At 43.3% G+C, this 18308-nt stretch overlaps 1 protein-coding gene across 5 annotated transcripts in view; it reads right to left on the bottom strand.

Moving 5' to 3' along the window:
• Positions 1-4534: 4534 nt before the first annotated feature.
• Positions 4535-18308, bottom strand: part of PHF20L1 (PHD finger protein 20 like 1) — a 139275-nt gene continuing 125501 nt past the window's right edge. For all 5 annotated transcript variants that reach the window (XM_068238039.1, XM_068238043.1, XM_068238042.1 and 2 more), the window contains 7 exons: positions 15428-15559; positions 13474-13655; positions 11027-11126; positions 10573-10768; positions 8475-8808; positions 7883-8021; positions 4535-4737 (listed from right to left, as the gene is read on the bottom strand). In XM_068238039.1, the coding sequence (XP_068094140.1) occupies positions 4595-4737; positions 7883-8021; positions 8475-8808; positions 10573-10768; positions 11027-11126; positions 13474-13655; positions 15428-15559 (1226 nt within the window). In that variant the 3' untranslated portion in view covers positions 4535-4594. The remainder of the gene's footprint in view (positions 4738-7882; positions 8022-8474; positions 8809-10572; positions 10769-11026; positions 11127-13473; positions 13656-15427; positions 15560-18308) is intronic.

Here is an 18308-nt window from a genome sequence, read left to right as displayed (position 1 = left end):
CGTGCATTTATATATGTATTCTAAATTTTCCATTTTTTTCACAATAGTGGCCCTTTAAGTGTTTTTTTTTTTTCAGCTTTTTTTTTTATTGTGTTTAGTACTAAAAATATTTCATTTCATTTCATTTGGAACACATGCAATATTACAAATGGTTATTATTTTGGATCTCCTTCAGCTGGGTTGCCTTGTGATGTCTCATAGCAGAAGAAAGGGTAAGCTAGCCTGTAGTATTATAAAACTCCAGTCTCCCGACAGATCGATCGCTACGGACAAACCAGACCCAACACTGAACAAAGGAAACTCTGTTTGTAATCAGGTGGTTTGGTGTAAAAAAAAAGTGGTGGATACAACAACCACTTCATAGGCCAAACATGCTCAGCAAACTACCTTGCAGCTCTCGGCTTCCTCCCACTAGAGGGCATCAAAAACAATAGGTGTCAGACTGCATTAGCACATAACACTGAGTACAGTGGGCTGCTCCTGGCTCAGTTTCTGTCATGTGACACCACATAAGGTTGTATTTTAAAAGACAAGCAAATTCAGTTATAGAAGTATACTGGATTGTTGATCAGAGCTTAGTATATGTTATTTTAAGTGTGTAAGTGTAAGTATAGTGTGTAAGTGCATGAGTATAAAAGTGTATCAACACCCTGAACTGTAAAATATTTCAGTGCCAAATTCCGACGTTGTGCATATTCTTCACCCCTCGTGCTACAAATTATTTAGGTTGTGCCCTCATTTCTGCTGTGTTTTTAGTTGCTATAGTGTGTGTATTGTTGGTAAAGTTTCTCTTATGATTTGCTATATGTGTTCATGCTGTAGAAAAATAGCATCTGGGCACCAGTCCAATTTTGATCCTTAAAACACCTGTTTATTAACATTCTTAGCAAAGACAGACACACAGAAAATGCAGTACAGCCCAACAGCCGTTTTCCCCACTTCGTCAGAGGCAAAGTGTGTTTGGCCTCTGAGAAAGCAGGAAAAAAACAGCGGAACGGCTGTCAGGACGTACTGCATACTCCATTCTCTTTGTGTCTGTCTTTGCTAAGGATGTTAAATAAACAGGGGTTTTAAGGATCAAAATTGGACTGGTGCCCAGATGTCATTTTACTACACTATGGTTTAATGAGACTCTACATACCATTGTATGTAGCCCTGAGTGCCTGGAAACCCTTTATTGTTGCCAGTCTGCATTCAGTGCCAGCTACGGACTTCTCTTTTGCTCAGTATTTGTGTTTTTGGTGAAGTGTCATCTTACGATTTGCTATGTGTGTTGTTGGTGAAGAGTCATCTTATGGGTCCCCTGTACTGGTGCTGCCTGTCTTCTGACACAAATTCTCCAGGTTCACCCCTGCCCTCAGCGTCAGCAATCTGAGCCATAGGGTTGGCCAATGAGATGCAAATTTCAAGTTGATGCAGCATTATGCACATTTTGTATGCAAATGTATGCAGTTTGAAAATGAACCGATCAAATCCTGCTGATATGAAATTTGATTGGTCCATTTTCAAGTTGCATAAATTTGCATAATCCTGCATCAACTTTAAATTATTTGTATCTAATTGACTACTGAGCAATCCTGTAAAATTATCATTCCTAGGTGCACACACAAAAAAGTGATCTCTCAGTCACGTTTGGGGAATTTTCTGATGACACCAGACAGACGGGGGGAAACTAGCCCCAAGCAGACTTCACAATTCCCAGCATGCTCTGCGGGCCTAAGGCAGTGACACAGTGCCTAGAGGCTGCGCTTCAATAAGGAAATGGGTCACAGTAATAAAAGGAAGATTATTTGGGGCTATTGAGTGGTCAGAACAGAGAACCAATAGGTTCTTTTTGTTTTACCGGTTACTCAGTGTGTCCTGTACAGATGGTCAGTGACATGTGTATTATTACTCTGGTCTGCGTACACAACTAATGCACACTGTATGCAGCTTGGGAATGGACCAATGAAATGTGTCCCCTGCCAGTTATGACTGGCTGAGTGCCAAGCTACAATTTGCGATAAAGTTGGAATAATTTGAATCTCGTTGGCCGTCTCCCGTGTCCTGTGCTCAGCTGTGCGTGATTAACAAAGTTCAGTATAGATCCAGGGTGTCAAACTCAAATATATAATGGGCCGAAATTGTACACTGGGACCTAGTCGCAGGCCAATCTCAATGTCTACTGGCCACCTTCCTCCCTTATGAATTTCCCAGGTGTCTAATGGCCCCCTTCCAACCTCTATACCTTTCCCCCTCCCCTATAAAGTTCCCTGGTGTCTAGAGAACCCCACCCTCCCCGATACAGTCCCCTAGTGTGTAGTGCTTTCTCCCTACCTCCCTCATATGGCTCATCTCAGGTGTTCTAGGGCTTCACCTCCAAAATAGCTTCCCTGGTAATCTAGAGTGGGCCAAACATAATGCAAAGTGGGGAAACCACTTGAGGGCCAAATTTAATGGCTCTGAGGGACAGATCTGGCCCAAGGGCCGGAGTTTGACACGTATGGTATAGATAAAGAGGGGATAAAGGAGATTTACATTGAATGATATTGGATAGAAGACTGAATGGGATAATCTATGGGGGGGGGGGGGTTGAGAAAAAAATTCCTTCAAAAGTTTTCAATCTGTTATTGGACTTCTGCTATTTGAATGAGTCTGACAGAGCAGTAGCAACAGATTATTAGACTAACAGCCCCCATTAATGACAGACTCTTCTGTACAATAAAATGGTCAGGCTCTTTCTTCAGTAAGCATAACATATCAGTAGGTCTAAATCACCTTCTTAAAATTCGTTTCAGTTCATGCATATTTTAAAAATGAGATTTAAATAATGACTTATCTAGGAGAATGCCTTTATCTACCCCATTCTAGAGTTCTCCTTTAAGCTTTGTAGTTTTTTTATCTTTACTCTTTACTACACAAATGGAAAACAAGGACCTTCTTGCGCTTCTGAAGTCTACAAGGCAAGCCAGCAGGTGGAGTGTCGAAGAAATTGCTTTTTCTCATTTCATATTTTTCTGATTGAAAAAAAATATATGTATATTTTTTAAATATCTTTTAGCGCTGAATCTAATAAATAAATTATACCAGAGGGGAAAAACCCCCTACACTGGAGATGGTCGATGAGACGCTAATAATTTCGCATTGACACACGTTTTTGCTAATTTTGTTTGGAACTGGAGAAACCAACCAAAAACTGCACAAACGTGTATAAACTTTGCATCAGTTTAAAATTAATAGCATCTCAATGACCATCACTATTCTACACACTTCCTTTAATTATTAAAGATGAACTCCAGACTTACAATAAGAAATCCCCTGTATGAAGAAAATACTTGCCTCCCCCAAGCAAGGCTCCTCCCTTTCCTTCCTTTGCAGGAATTTTCTCTCCCAACGCTGCTCGTGAGAGAGAAAATTCTCCATGATAGCTACAAGTCCCGCCCCTTCCTGTAATATATACTTTAGGAAGGACAGGCTAGCAGCTTTGATTGTCACCACCACTTGTCTTACTGTTCCCATAGTGCCAAAAGTGGTGGAGAGGACAGAAGTGGAAATGGAGCAGAGACTTGCTGGAGCCCTCTTGTGGCGCGGGGAGAGAAGACACCTGCAGATTACAGGAAGAGAAGTGGAAGTTCTTCCTGAAAAGTAGAGTGTGTACAGTTTCCTCCCTACGGGTTATTGTCTAGTTTGAGCCCAAAGTCATGCTTTAAAAAGGACCGTTATCGCAAAACAAATTTTAAATAACTGAAAACACAAATAAAAAGCACATTTCTAAGAGTAAAATGTGCATATAAATGGCATTTCTCCTATGCCGCTGTCACTTGCAGCAGGTATTAGAAATCTGACAGGTTTTGGACTAGCTCATCTCTTCATGGGGGATTCTCAGGGTTTTCTTTCTTTTCAAAAGCACTTAGCCAATGGCAGTTGCTCAGTTCAACAGCCAGAATAGGGGTAAGGGGGCTGGTGGCATCTTTGTATAGATCCTTTTCAAGGAGTGCTTTTGTGAAGATTTAAATAATGAGAATCACCCATAAAGAGATGGACTAGTCAAAAACCTGTCAGTTTCGTAAGATTTGGAATAACTCCTGTAAGCAACAGCAACATGGGAGAAAATAAATGTATAGCTCATTTTACTCTGGAAGAAATATACTTCTTATCTGTATAGGTTTACATGTATTTACAATTTTAACATTTTTCACGACAGTGGTCTTTTAACTTGCTTCAGAAATTTGCCTGGGAAAAGCTGAAATCTCTGCAATACTGCTGTAAATCACAACACGAGAATACATTTCACAAGGCAGGCTGATAAAATGAAGATGAAGTACCACCACATCTTCCAAGGGGGCGCTACATCGTTGTTCCATTTGTAAGGGTATCCAGGGAAAGGTAGGCTGCTGTATTTGAGAAAGAGAAGTCTTCTGTTTGCTTACCATAGGTGCAGACATGTCCTCACTGGTTTAAAGGTCTCTTTTTATCATCCTTGTAAAGGATCAATACCATTTATATATTTATATAGTCAATAAAACCTGTACAAACATTTTTTTTTCTGTGTGTGTTTTTGTCATCTAAGTAAGAAAATAGTTCAGCCAATCTCTCTTCCGCGCTTCCTCTTTCGTCATACGGAGCAGATGGTGGCGATTTGCTGAACTTTGCCCATGTCTGTCAGAAGCTGCTTGATTCGCCTTTTTAACTGGGGCAACCTCGCCAGAGGATCCGGAGGCTCCAACTCTCCAGTGAAGTCCAGCCAGCTCTCTAGAACTGAGGGAGAGAAATACGGGTGCGTATGAGAGGGGGGAGAAAGAAAAGAGAGAAGAGACAGAGAGAGCGCACAAGTTATTGTGATACTTTGTACTAGAAATCAAGGATGGTCAGTGAAACGTTAAAGACCACCTTCAGCCAAAAAAAGGTCTGAATGGCAATACATATACTGTATGTAGTCTAGGCACTGTGTACAGTTAGATGAACATATAACGTTTACATCTGGTATATTATGGGCTTGATTCACAAAACGGTTCTGTAAGTAGCACTTCCTTATTCTGAAAGAATTGTGCCCACCTCTTCAGTCTGGTTAACACTCCTGCCCCTCCCTCTCCTGCTGTCTGCCTGCCTGGATCAAATGACTTCTTTTTACACAGTGTGTAGTACAGAGAAGAGACAGGAAAACTGCTGCAGCCTGTCTTATCCTGTCTGTCTGCTAGAATTCTTATTTCAGATGTCTGTCTGTCTGCCTAGATTAGATCACATGGACATGAGGGGTGGAGTTATGACATCAATCTGAAGCCTATGGCAGCCGATCGCTATGATTGGCTGGCAGGGGGTGGGAGGGAGGCAGAGGGGGAAAAAATATGTGTATATTGAATAGAAAAAAATACAATAAATATTTGTAAAAATCAAAATAAACAACGGGGGAGGGGGGGTCTGGGAATCACTTGTGTGCTGTGTTGTGCAGCCCTGCAGCTTGGCCTTAAAGTTGCAGTGGCCTATTTTGAAAAAAATAGCCTGGTCTTTAGTGGGGTTTAGCACTGTGGTCCTCAAAAGGTTAAAGAAAACGAATTTATAATTTAGGTACTCTTTAATACAGCAAAGTCCCTGTTATGCAAAAGTTAGGCAACCAAAAGTCTCAACTAACCGGCATCCCTGAGAGGATTATGGGGACAATGCAGGACAAAAAATATTCAGAGTATCCATCTTCTAACCTTCCTGTAGCTCCTAACAGCTTTTCGGCATCTGTGTACAGCTCCAGGTGTGTCACATGATCTGATGCGGCTCATGTGACACGCCAGGAGTCGTACACGGGGGACACTGGAAAGCCACTGGGAGCTACAGAAAGGTTAGAAGGAGGTGCTGGAGACTCAGTGACTATATTAGGCTTCAGTGTGCTTTCATCAACTTAGAATAGTTTATATAACACTATAACACGTAATGGCAACAAAATCGTGCCCGGTCAACTCTTGAAAGTATGTTTTTACATATTTTCTTGATTATATGTTACCGCATCGCATAAACTGCTGTAGGTTGTTTAAAGCGGATCAGAGATGAAAAACTAACTATAACGAGTAACTTGTCTATGTATCTTATCTAAAGTTTAGTTTCCACAGCAAATCTAGCTGCAAACACCTTTAACAGTTTATGATTATTTATTCCTGTGATACAATGAGAGCAGCCATGTTGTTTGTAAACATTACACACAGCACTCAGCCTCTGAAAAAAACCTAACCCCCCCCTCCTCCTCCCCTCTGCCTCTGAAATCTCTGGGTAGTAACCTCCTCCTCCTGCCCAGACTGAGCTCCCATAAGCCCTTGCTACATGGAGTGCCAAGGCACTATGAGCTGTGGTTGAAGCTTCTTCAGTTTATAGGGAATTAGAGTATTAAAACAAAACAAAAAAGTATTTGGCTAGAGGAATGCCCTATAAATTATAGGAAAGGAACACAATTATGCAATGAGTAAAAGTTCATCTCGGATCCACTTTAAAGCGCATTAAAAATAGCCCAAAAAACATTGTTTATACTGTATGTTCAAATTCAGAGTTGTCTGAAAGAAAATCATTTATCTACATGTACCTGTATATAGAACACGTGGCTCGAATTCAACTTACAAACAGCCTCTGAAACAGAACCAGTTTATAAGTAGGGAACCACCTGCTTATAGTTTGTACCGCGCGCACGGCTTTCGAAAAATCAGCAGAAGCTACCGTAACATGCTGAATTTGGTCAACTCAGATGCAGTTCATCTATTGACAAGACTAGACAAACAACATTTATATTGCTCTTTTCTCCTGTCAAACTCAAAGCGCTTGAGCTGCAGCTATTAGGGCACGCTCAGTAGGCAGTAGAAGTGTTAAGGTGTCTTGCTCAAGGTCTCCTTACTGAATAGCCGCTGGCTTATTGAAGAGGAAGAGCCAAGATTCAAACCCAGGTCTCCTGTGTCTGTGCCCTTAAAAGGGGAATTTTGGCGAAACATTTTAAATATGTGCAAACATATACAAATAAGAAGTGCGTTTTCTCCAGAGTAAAATGCCATTCATTACTTTTCTCCTATGTTGCTATCACTTACAGTAGGTAGTAGAAATCTGACATTACCGACAAGTATTGGACTAGTCCATCTCTTCATGGGGGAATTATCAGTTTTATTTATTTTCAAAAGCACTTAGTGAATGGCAGTTGCTCTGTTCAACTGCCCAAAAACTGCGTAGCGAGCAGGGAAGCTAGCCAGCATCCTCGTTTCATCCTTTTTTAGGGAATATATTTATAAAGAATAAAAGCCTTGCTGAGAATTCCCTACAAAGAGATGGACTAGTCCAAAACCTGTCGCTTATGTCAGATTTCTACTACCTACTGTAAGTGACAGCAACATAGGAGAAAAGTAAATTATAGCTCATTTTACTCTAGAAAAAACAATTCTTTTTTGTCTACGTTTGCACATATTTTAAAATTTTTCGCCATAGTGCCCCTTTAACCAGTACATTATCCAGCCACTGATGCTAACTATTGCTCAGAGACTGGTGAACTGCTCATCCACTTAGGCCCGGTTCACACAGGCTTTCAGAAACAGCATGTTTAGCCGATGCTAAGGGACTCTCTGCAAACAAGCAGAGCAGCATCTGGCATCAGTTCCCATAGTTCGGTAAACCCATCTCGTTTTGACCCCTGTAAGGGGTGCAGAAGCTGATCTTGGACAAGACAACAGGAAAGAGCGCAGGTTTTGTGCAGTTGGAAAAAGCTGGTACCGCTGTTTAAAAAGCGATGTCCATCCATTTGAATGGATAGCGCTTGCGCGACAAACACCAAGCGCCGCGATTAACGGCGGTTCAACACCTGTGTGAGCCAGGCCATAGTTACAAATAACAGCTGTACCTTAGAGAAAATCCATTCAGGATCATCAACAGAAAAGCTTCCACCTACCGTCCACCTCCTTCTCTATGAGGTCCATGCGGCTGGTGACCTCGTTCTGCACACTCTCTATGTGGGTCAGGAGATTGAGCTGCCACTGGAGGGGAGAATCCAGCTGTTCCTCTCCGGACTTTCTGTCATCCGCTGTGACCTGTAACACATCCGACACCCGTTAAATCACCAGCGTCCGCTACTGCAGAAACACAACTTACCCTTAGTGGCTTTAGGGCTGGTTCACACCATAAAATTATCATAGGTGGCAAAATCTTTATGGCTGTCAGGTGTAGCTCTGCAGAATGTTAGTATACTCAGTGTTCCGAAGCCAGTGGAAGATATTACCTGGTCTCCCAGAATGCTCTCGGAGGAGAATTCCGCATATCTAATCAGCCTAGGCTTGACATCACTGGGAGGGGAGTTTAAATACCAAAATACAAATACAGGAAGTGTTTTTGATGCTGAAAACAAGATAATTAACGTAAAAGTGAATGATGACTGCATTCTATTATATGTCTCTACAAGGCTTCTTTAAATGAACTGCAACATACAAGAGGAAACTATTGGGGCGATAAGTTTGAGGTTGTAAAATGTTTGTATCATCCCTCACCTGATCGTTTCTCCTTTCCAGGACCTCCTGAAAAGTCCTCTTAGTGTCTCTCTGAAGGGTTGTTTTTTGGCTTCCCGGCAGCACAGCACCATCACCGTCTGGCTTTGCAGAGGTGTTTGAGGATTTGCCGCCTTGGCTGGAACTCTGAGGCTTCTGATAGCTGTGTTCACTAACAATATATGTCTCTTCAGTCTTTCCATTTGTGGAACTCTTCCTATTTGGCCCGCCAACTCCCTTTTCATTGGAGGACGTCGACCGTTTGTCATTCACCTGACCCGATTCCCGGGGTTTCATAGGACAGGCCCAAAAACGAAGGTCTGGATGGTTCTTCTCCCTTTTGAAGAATACAGGAAAAGGGTGTATAAAATTACTGAAGCCAATGGTGGACTAGATTACCTTTTTAGAACTGTCCTTGTTGTCCTCTGTGTCCACCACGTTCCTGGACATCATCATATTTTACAGAACCCTCCAGATGAACATAACAACCAGGAAGCTCCAGCTATTGGCAGCGTGTGACTCACAACACTGTGCAGGCCAAGCTGCTTGAAGGAACTTCCAGGAGGCGTGGGAGCTACAAGGATGGGAAACTGGGGGACCTGGAGGACAACGAGCAGCGCCAAGATGCTTCTACAAAGGCCATCTAGACCAACATGGGCATTACTTAATAGATTTTCTCCTGGTTCAACGATACTTTAACCCCCTTGGCGTTATGATTCTTTCTGGATTTTAGGGTCTAAAAGCAGTGCAATTTTTTTGCATGTTTTCAGATTCTAAAGCCTGGAAAAAAATCATACTGCTAGGGAGCTCTGCAGCAGCTCAGCATTCACTCACCTCCCTGGTATCCAGTGCAGCAGTTTTCCCTCCGTCCTCCGGGTGTCGCTGTAACCCTATGGTGAGATTGCCGGCTGTCATCATGACGACAGACGGCGATATCACCAAGGGGAAGCAGAGCTTCGGAGGAGAGGAAGTAGAATGGATGCTGACGTCGGGATCCCGCTGGAGGTGTGTGAGAACGCCCGCTGCACGCATTGCTCTGTATAGATCTCCCGGCGGGTACTACGAGTTCAGCTCGGGATAACCACTCCTAGCTAGTTATTTTCCACCCTGAGCTGAACTCATGATTACCACTAAGGAGGTTAAGTATAACAGTCTTTATACACATAAGTACTTCTGTTGCTACTCAAGGCAGGCCTTCCATCACTACAGATATAGACTATGATTGACATGTATCCTACCATGAAAAGCCCCACCTTCTTGTGCACGTTAAATTTCTTTATTAAAAATAATAATAATTCCGGTATTAGTGTAGCGTTTTCTCCTGTTGGACTCAAACCACAAGGCAGCCACTAGAGCTACCTCGCTGTAGCAGTGTCAGGGAGTCTTGCCCAAGAACTTCTAATAAAGAGTTGCTGGCTTCTTATTAAATAGGAAAAGTCAAAATTTGAACCTAGATCTTCTATGTCAGAGGCAAAGCCCTTAACCAGTACACTATTTTGCCACTTTAGGTGGTTTTAAGATGGCACCATTATTGTTTAGAACTGCCAGTGTGAAGATGAGGGCATTAGACCACGGTTGGAAGATCTCTTTATCCAGACCTCCAAAGTAGAGGGTCCAATTGAATTATATTAGACAAATTTTGAAGAGTAAACAGAGAACTATATTTATCTGCATAAGTATTTTTACCTCTTTAAAAACGCAATTTGAATTTAGTTTTCAAAGTATTTTTTTTTTTTGCACTATTGCTCCAAAGAGATTGCATGACATCACCAAGCAAAATTCAAAGGGTGTTTTGTGAGTTTGAGGAGTTTTTTGGGCGGATGGGGAGATTAGAGAGTAATGCTGCCAATTTTGATTGGAACAAATCCAAGCTGCACACTAGCCAATTTTATTAGAATCTCATTGGTCGCCTCTATGACTGAGGTTTTTGTGTTTGTTTGTTTTTGATTCTTTAAAATTACCTACCTTTAGGTCACATTTTTGAGTTTATTGTAAATCGATGTAAATCGATGTTAGGCAGGCTCCGAAACATGTCCTGTTGGGATAGGACAGACTGGCTAATTAATTCCATATAAAGTTGTCCACCCCCAAGTTTACTTACTTGAGAATCCCGAATTTCAGCTGCAGTCCATGCAGGATCTCCGTCACCCCATACACGTCAGCCAGGAGGTGGTGTGTGGACACTATCTTCTTGGTGTTTAGATAGGAGTAGTTTTCATTAATGAACGACAAGCCACACATGCGACCGTTGTTAAACCAATCCTTGTCGTATTTGTACCTGGCGCTCCATCGCTGACCTACAAAAAGGACGTTTATATAACTCCAGCCAAACACTCTCACTCAACTCCCCAATGGTCTACTGAAGAGAGTGAGGCATGAGGTGGAGGGTGGGTCTGAGAAGGAGCATGGGGCTGAAGAAGGGTGGGACCTGGGCAGCTAAGCTTATAGACAATGTTGGGGATGGAGAAGTTTGGAATTGAGTTGAGTGGCCAGCTAGGAGTGTGTGGCTTGTGTCAGCAGATAGTCCGTAATATAGATATCTGATGTTTTCTTACCTGGCGGGTCGCTGCAGATGTAGCAGATATACTGTTCGGGAATACTGTCTTCTAGGACGCCCATACACACACTGTGCTGCCAGCATAGACACTCCTCGCACTGCAGAGAAAGCAGACAAGGAGACACAATTACATAGTTACATAGTTATTTGGGTTGAAAAAAGACATATGTCCATCGAGTTCAACCAGAGAACAAAGTACAACACCAGCCTGCTCCCTCACATATCCCTGTTGATCCAGAGGAAGGTGAAAAACCCTTACAAGGCATGGTCCAATTAGCCCCAAAAGGGAACAAAAATTCCTTCCCGACTCCAGATGGCAATCAGATAAAATCCGTGGATCAACACCATTAGGCATTACCTAGTAATTGTAGCCATGGATGTCTTTCAACACAAAGAAAGCATCTAAGCCCCCTTTAAATGCAGGTATAGAGTTTGCCATAACTACTTCCTGTGGCAATGCATTCCACATCTTAATCACTCTTACTGTAAAGAACTCTTTCCTAAATTAATGGCTAAAACGTTTTTCCTCCATGCGCAGATCATGTCCTCTAGTCCTTTGAGAAGGCCTAAGGACAAAAAGCTCATCTGCCAAGCTTTTATATTGCCCTCTGATGTATTTATACATGTTAATTAGATCCCCTCTGGCGTCTTTTCTCTAGACTAAATAAACCCAGTTTATCTAACCTTTCTTGGTAAGTGAGACCTTCCATCCCACGTATCAATTTTGCTGCTCGTCTCTGCACCTGCTCTAAGACTGCAATATCTTTCCTGTAATGTGGTGCCCAGAACTGAATTCCATATTCCAGATGTGGCCTTACTAGAGAGTTAAACAGGGGCAATATTATGCTAGCATCTCAAGTTTTTATATCCCTTTTAATGCATCCCAAAATGTTGTTAGCTTTAGCTGCAGCGGCTTGGCATTGAGTACGATTATTTAACTTGTTGTCGATGAGTACTCCTAAGTCCTTCTCCAAGTTTGATGTCCCCAACTGTATTCCATTTATTTTGTATGGTGCTAGACCATTGGTACGACATGACATGGTACGGCATGACTTTACATTTTTCAGCATTGAATTTCATCTGCCATGTTTGTGCCCATATAGCCATCCTATCCAGATCCTGTTGCAATATGCCCCCATCTTCCTGAGAGTTGATGATTCTATACAATGTTGTATCATTTGCAAAAATAGCAACATTGCTCACTACTGCATCTACTAGGTCATTAATAAATAAGGGCTGGTTCAGACGGACGTTCGGAGGCGTTGCTATTTTTACGTTGGCGTCGCGGCAGTGATGCGTTTGGGCTTTCAGCAGCGTTCGCACTGCGATCGGATGCGATCAGCGGTTTTCTTCCCTTAGGGGGACATTACCCGTCGTGGTTAACCGCCCCTGGAAGCTACATGTAGCTTCCAGGGGCTCCTTGAACGCCAGGGAAAATCAGGACCCGAATGCCACGTTCGTGTAAACGCGCGTGAAAGCTTGGTACAAACGCTCCCATTCACTTGAATGGGAGCGTTTAACGCCAAGCCCCAAACGCTGGTGGTAATTGCTCCGCAAGCGTCCGTCTGAACCAGTCCTATATTGAAGAGCACTGGACCCAGTACGGACCCCTGTGGGACCCCACTGCTAACAGTCTCCCATTTTGAGTACGATCCATTGACCACAACTCTTTGTTTTCTGTCCATTAGCCAGTTCCCTATCCATGCACACAGACTCTTCCCCAGTCCTTGCATCCTCAACTTTTGCACCAGACTTTTGTGGGGAACAGTGTCGAAGGCCTTTGCAAAGTCCAAGTATACCAATCGCAAAGTTTGCTCGCTTGGCCAAAACAATCCATCAGGCAGATCTCTCTTTCAGGCACAATGAGGGGGGATTGGTGACCATTGGGGCTTCTACAGCTAAATTCTGTAGATATATCTCACTGCTTTTGACCTCAGTTGGCACAACTTGAGCTGTAAATTCTTGAAATGCTTTGATCTCTCTCCCCAGCAGAAAATATAGAAACTGAAAGCAGAGGTCCTCTGTTATTAGTTAATTGGTTTTTAAGGGGTTAAGGTAGTGAGAGTAGGTTGCATGTGCTTAACAGGAAGCTTGTTCCATTTTATCATTAGATGCAGGCCTTATTTACAATTACAGCATTGCGCCGAGTTGCATTGCATTTCCAAATGCGACGCAACGCAGGTGAATGTAGGGCCTCGGCGGTCAAGATTCAGTACTTTTGCTAACTGGACTCAATACCACAAGGTAATCTGATCTTACAGCAGGCCGTGAACCATAATGTAATGTCTAATGGTCTCTTTTCTGGAGCACCACCTACAGGCTTCAAGTAAACATGACATATGCGCATGTTAGATTTTAATCCTAATATTTCTGAATATGCTTCTTAGTACTAAATAGAAATGGTGTAGTTGGAAACACTGTGGAATAGATGTACAGCAGCCCCACCTGAATCATGAATCCGTTCTCCTCGTCCATCTCACACACGCATCTGACAATCTCGCTGATGGTTTCCTCTTCGTCCTGCGATTCCTCGAAGTTGATGCCGTCAAACTCCTGATTGTACTCGTCTCCGCTCAGGATGAGGCTCTCTGTGGACGAGTCCTCCAGGAACTCCATGTCCGAGAGGTCTGCGCAGAACACAAGGGTCACTCACCGCTCTACTCATCATACTTTATACTGCTTACCCTGCTGCAAATTCAAAGCTCTTCCGGGGGAAACGTAACCAACAACATCAGCAGGGGGCACAATTGGGTAAAGCTATGCAGGGCACTAAAAGGGAACATTATTTAGCGCAAAGGGGGAAAAAATAAATCAATACATTGCAAAGTGAGAAGATAAAAAGCAGAAGAGAGATCAAGAAATGATTGATATTCGCCATGTAATTTGATCATATTGTTTGATCCTCAATGAGCCTGCTGGTCAACATCTTTACTACTGACAGACATGAAAAAAACTAGACAACACCAACTGCCATTTATTACCACACCCCCTAACAATGCAATAGGCTAAAACTTTTTTATAGCTTTTTTTTAATAGAGATACTGGTTGCTTAGCAGTTGGAAACAGCCGATATTTCTCCCAATGCAACAAGGCTCCTACAGTGTGATGTCAGAACCATGGTCCTGACATCACACTGTGGGAGGGGATTCCCCACAGTATCAGCCACACAGACCCCCCTGATGATCAGTTTGAGAAAAGGAATAGATTTATCATGGGAAAGGGGGTATCAGCTACTGATTGGGATGAAGCACAATCCTGGGTACCTCTTTAAAAGGCATTCTACTGACAAGGTGTGAAAATATCACTTAAAAGAAAAAGTGAAAGGAAGGCGCTTGTGCAACGAAGGCTGCAAGCGCTCCATTTAACACCCATGAGGCATGTCATTAATTTGGCATCAGTTAGGGCTCGTTTCCACCATAGCGAATCCGCATGCGGCGCCGACATGCGGATTCGCTTGGTACATTGAAGTGGCCGGGGCTGTTTCCATATGTGCGGCGTGCGGGAGCGATTTGGCGGCGGGCCAAATCTGCACGACGGGACCCACAGAATTCGCCTGCGTCGGGAATCCATGCGAATCGCCGCTAATGTATTTAATAGGAAAAACGCATGCGTTTTTTACATGCGTTTTTACCCGCGATTCGCGTGCGATTTCGCACCTTTTTCAATGTTATTTTGCCCTGGCAGAGTCATGGTTAATTTCGCATGGCACCGTGCCATGCGAAATCGCACGCGAAATCGCAGGTAAAAACGCATGCGGAAACGCATCCGCATGCGTTTTTACAAGCGTCGGGATGCCGGCGAAATCGCGTCGCAACAGTGGAAACGGGCCCTTAATCAAGGAGTTTCTACTGCACCAGAAACAAGCTCTGCAACGGATCTAGGAAAACATTTGTACACAGACAGGGACACTTTAGAGAATCTGTAACAAAATTTTGAGCCTTATTTCTTCTATCCTATAAGTTCCTATAGCTGTTCTAATGTGGTCTGTCTTACTGCAGCCTTTCCTAGTTGCACAGTGGCTGTATTATCTCTGTTATATGATCTAATCTTCTTTCCTCTGTCGGCTTTGTCGGGCTCAGGCACTCAGGCTGGAATGTGCTGGTCTGCTTGTGATAGGCAGAAGCTATACACACCCTCTCCACGCTTCCTGCAGGCTCTGTGTGACTCGCACAATGAGCTACTCTCAGCCTATCACATGCTGTTAGCAGCCATGTCTTTTGTTTGTAAACACTGCCTAAAACTGGCAATTACAAGCCAGGATTGCAGCAGGGAGTGGCAGAAACAGCACAGAGGGGCCCAGGAGAACATAATGAATAGAATGGTATGCTTTTTATTGCAAGAATTTTACAGTACAGATTCTCTTTAAGGCATTTGTTTTCTAAAATAAAATCATACATACTCTCTCCAGTGAGATCCACAGACAGGATCGCCCGAGGAAACTGGAATGAGGTATTCTTTACAGTCAAGGTGTTGTTCAGAACCGCAGGGCCCGATGAGGACCCTAATGAACTGTCCTCATATTCCGTATAATCTGCAAAATATGAATTACATCCATCAGCACAACAATGCAATACAACGCATACGTTCATCTATCCTACTGTCCCCCAGAGTGCTCCTTAAAGTGAACCTCCGGACTAAAAATCTACTCAGCAAAACTGAAAAGGCTTGGTGTTTCTTTAACAGTTTCACAGCATCAGAACTTTGTTTTTTTTACCAAAGCATCATTTTTAGCTGCATTTTTAGCTAAGCTCCACCGATCAAAGAAAAAAAAACCAGGCTTTTTTTCCCTGATGCTGTGCAGAGCATGATGGGATTTCCTATGTTGTTATTCACGTTGCCTAGCAATTGGGAGAGGTGCTCAGGAAACAGGACAGTTGGAACTGTGTCTCATGCTCCCTGTCACCTCCTTTCAACCAAAAAGATGGCTGCCATCATGAAATCAAACATTTGCCTGTTCTTTTAAAACAGGGTGGGTAAGAGATTATATTACCAATCTATTTTAATTACCATAACTAATGTAACTTAATGACAGTATGTTTGTTTAGGCTGACATTCCTCTTTAATGGTAAAACACGGTTACCCACCGAATTAGGTAAATAGGGCCCAAGAGCTCTTACGGAAAAACCAGCGCCACCATAGGTGTAGATTGTAAACGCCACAATTTGCGTGTAGGCTGGTTTCACAGTGGGACGTTACAGGCGCACGTTAGAGCAGCCTGTAACGCAGCCCACCGCACAGTAATGAAAAATCAATGGGGCTGTTCACAGTGCGGACGTTGCGTTACAAGGCAACGTACTGCATGCAGTACTTTGGACGCGGCTGAGCCGCGTTAGACTGCTTGCACATGCTCTGTAATGTTGGGGAGGAGCGGAGAGCGGCCAGGCACATGGCTAATTAATATGCACTGCACGTTATGACGTGCAGTGTTTACTTCCTGGAGCAGCCGCTCTGTGCGGCGATTGGCCGGCGGGACCACGTGATGCCGCATGCGCACATGAGTGCGCATCACGGCATCACTGACGCCAGAGTGAGCTGCACAACGCGGCTCACTCTGACGTCCAGATCCAGCACCACCAGGCGTTGAGTTAGGGGGACGTTATGCGACCTTAACGCCCCCTCTAACGCAACGTCCTGGTGTGAAATTAGCCGTAAGGAAGGAAATTTTGGCGCACGGTGGTGCCCACTATTGGGCACCACCCAGCTCTGAAATTTACCCTCCTTGCCACATATTGTAGATTAGCAGCAGAGGTGGGTTAAGGTTTAGGCGCACCTGGAGAAGGGGGGGGGTTAGGGTTAGGCACTGCAAGGGGGGATGGGGGTCTTGTGGTTAGACACGGGGGGACGTCTTAGGTTTAGGCACCACCAGGTGGGGTTTTAGGGTTAGACACGGGGGGAGGGTTTTAGTTTTAGGCACCACAAAGGGCGTTTTAAGGTTAGGCTCATCTTAGGGGGGTCTTAGGGTTAGGCATTGGTAAAAGGAGGGTTGTGTGTGAGAGTAGGGTTAGGTTTAGCTATAATAAAATTTTGGTAAACTGAACCGATATTTTACTATGGAATCCAACTGTAGAATATCGCTAATTGTAGTGATATTCTACTAGTGGGAATCCCATGCTTTCTTTCTTCCAGGCTCCTTTATTTTATATATGGGTTACCCACCCTCTTCCCATTATGTCCATAGTGGGGGGGTGCAGCCTAGCATTATGTAGCAGGAGGCAGCATGTCACAACAACCAATGACATTACATCCCCTCTATGGACATAGCAGGATCGTGTGTCTGTGTTGCATGTCAGGCTGTGTTTCCCCAAGGATATTACATTTCACATGCCGTTTTTTGTATCATTTTTCTGTATGCAAATCTTCAGGGTAATTTGTGCAATTTTTATGCGAGTTTTTATATGCATTTTGCATACTTGACAATCATTACATGGGAAACAAATGCATGGTGCGAAAATCTGCAGCAAGCGGTCCAAATTTTTTTTTCAACTCGGACTACAAAAAAAAAAACCATTTAAAGTGTACCCGAGGTGAAAATACAATCAATTGTATTTATACTCCTAAAAATTGCACTTTTTTTTTTCTTTTAGATATCCCATGGTTTTATTTTACAGTTACACATTTACAAAGTAGATTTCATGTTTTATGGTCTCCGCTCAATGGCAACCTATTAACTGTCCCAGAGTTAAAATTCATGCCAACTATTGACCTTTTTTGTTTATCTCCCTTGCACTTAGAAGTTGTATTCTGCCAGGAAAACTTTTATGGTTGTAATTTGCTTATCAGTGATTTCTTTTTACTATATTACCTACAGGGTACAGGAAAGAAAGATGTCACTTGCAGGAGTGAAAATTAACTCTTTCAGGCAGCAAAAATAAAAACAGCCTGGTTATTACTAGATATTGCACTGTACATACATGTTTATCATATGTCGCCTTGGGTGCGTTTTAACCACCATGGAGATCTGATTAGTTCTGTAGTTTAGGATCTAAAAGTAGTTCGGCTTTTTCCATTTTTAGATCCTAAAATGCATAACTAATCACATGCCAGAGAACCCAGAGCCCTTCCCCCCCCCCCCCCAGAACTCACCTCTCTTGGATCCAGCGCTGTATCTCTTCCTCCAGTCCACCAGGGGGTGCTCTAACTCTATGGTGAGATCTCTGTCGGTCGCCATATGACAGGCTCCCAATCACCGGAGAGATCGAGAGCCTCGGAGGACACTCCGGATACCGTAGAGATAAGTTTACTGTGCTGATCCGCTGCGCTCTCTGCAGTAACCTGCCCAG

The sequence above is a fragment of the Hyperolius riggenbachi genome, chromosome 5, assembly GCF_040937935.1.
Source record: "Hyperolius riggenbachi isolate aHypRig1 chromosome 5, aHypRig1.pri, whole genome shotgun sequence".
Lineage (NCBI taxonomy): Eukaryota > Metazoa > Chordata > Amphibia > Anura > Hyperoliidae > Hyperolius > Hyperolius riggenbachi.
The sequence above is the reverse complement of the archived record's forward strand: the minus strand, read 5'-3'. Positions and strand labels throughout refer to the sequence as shown.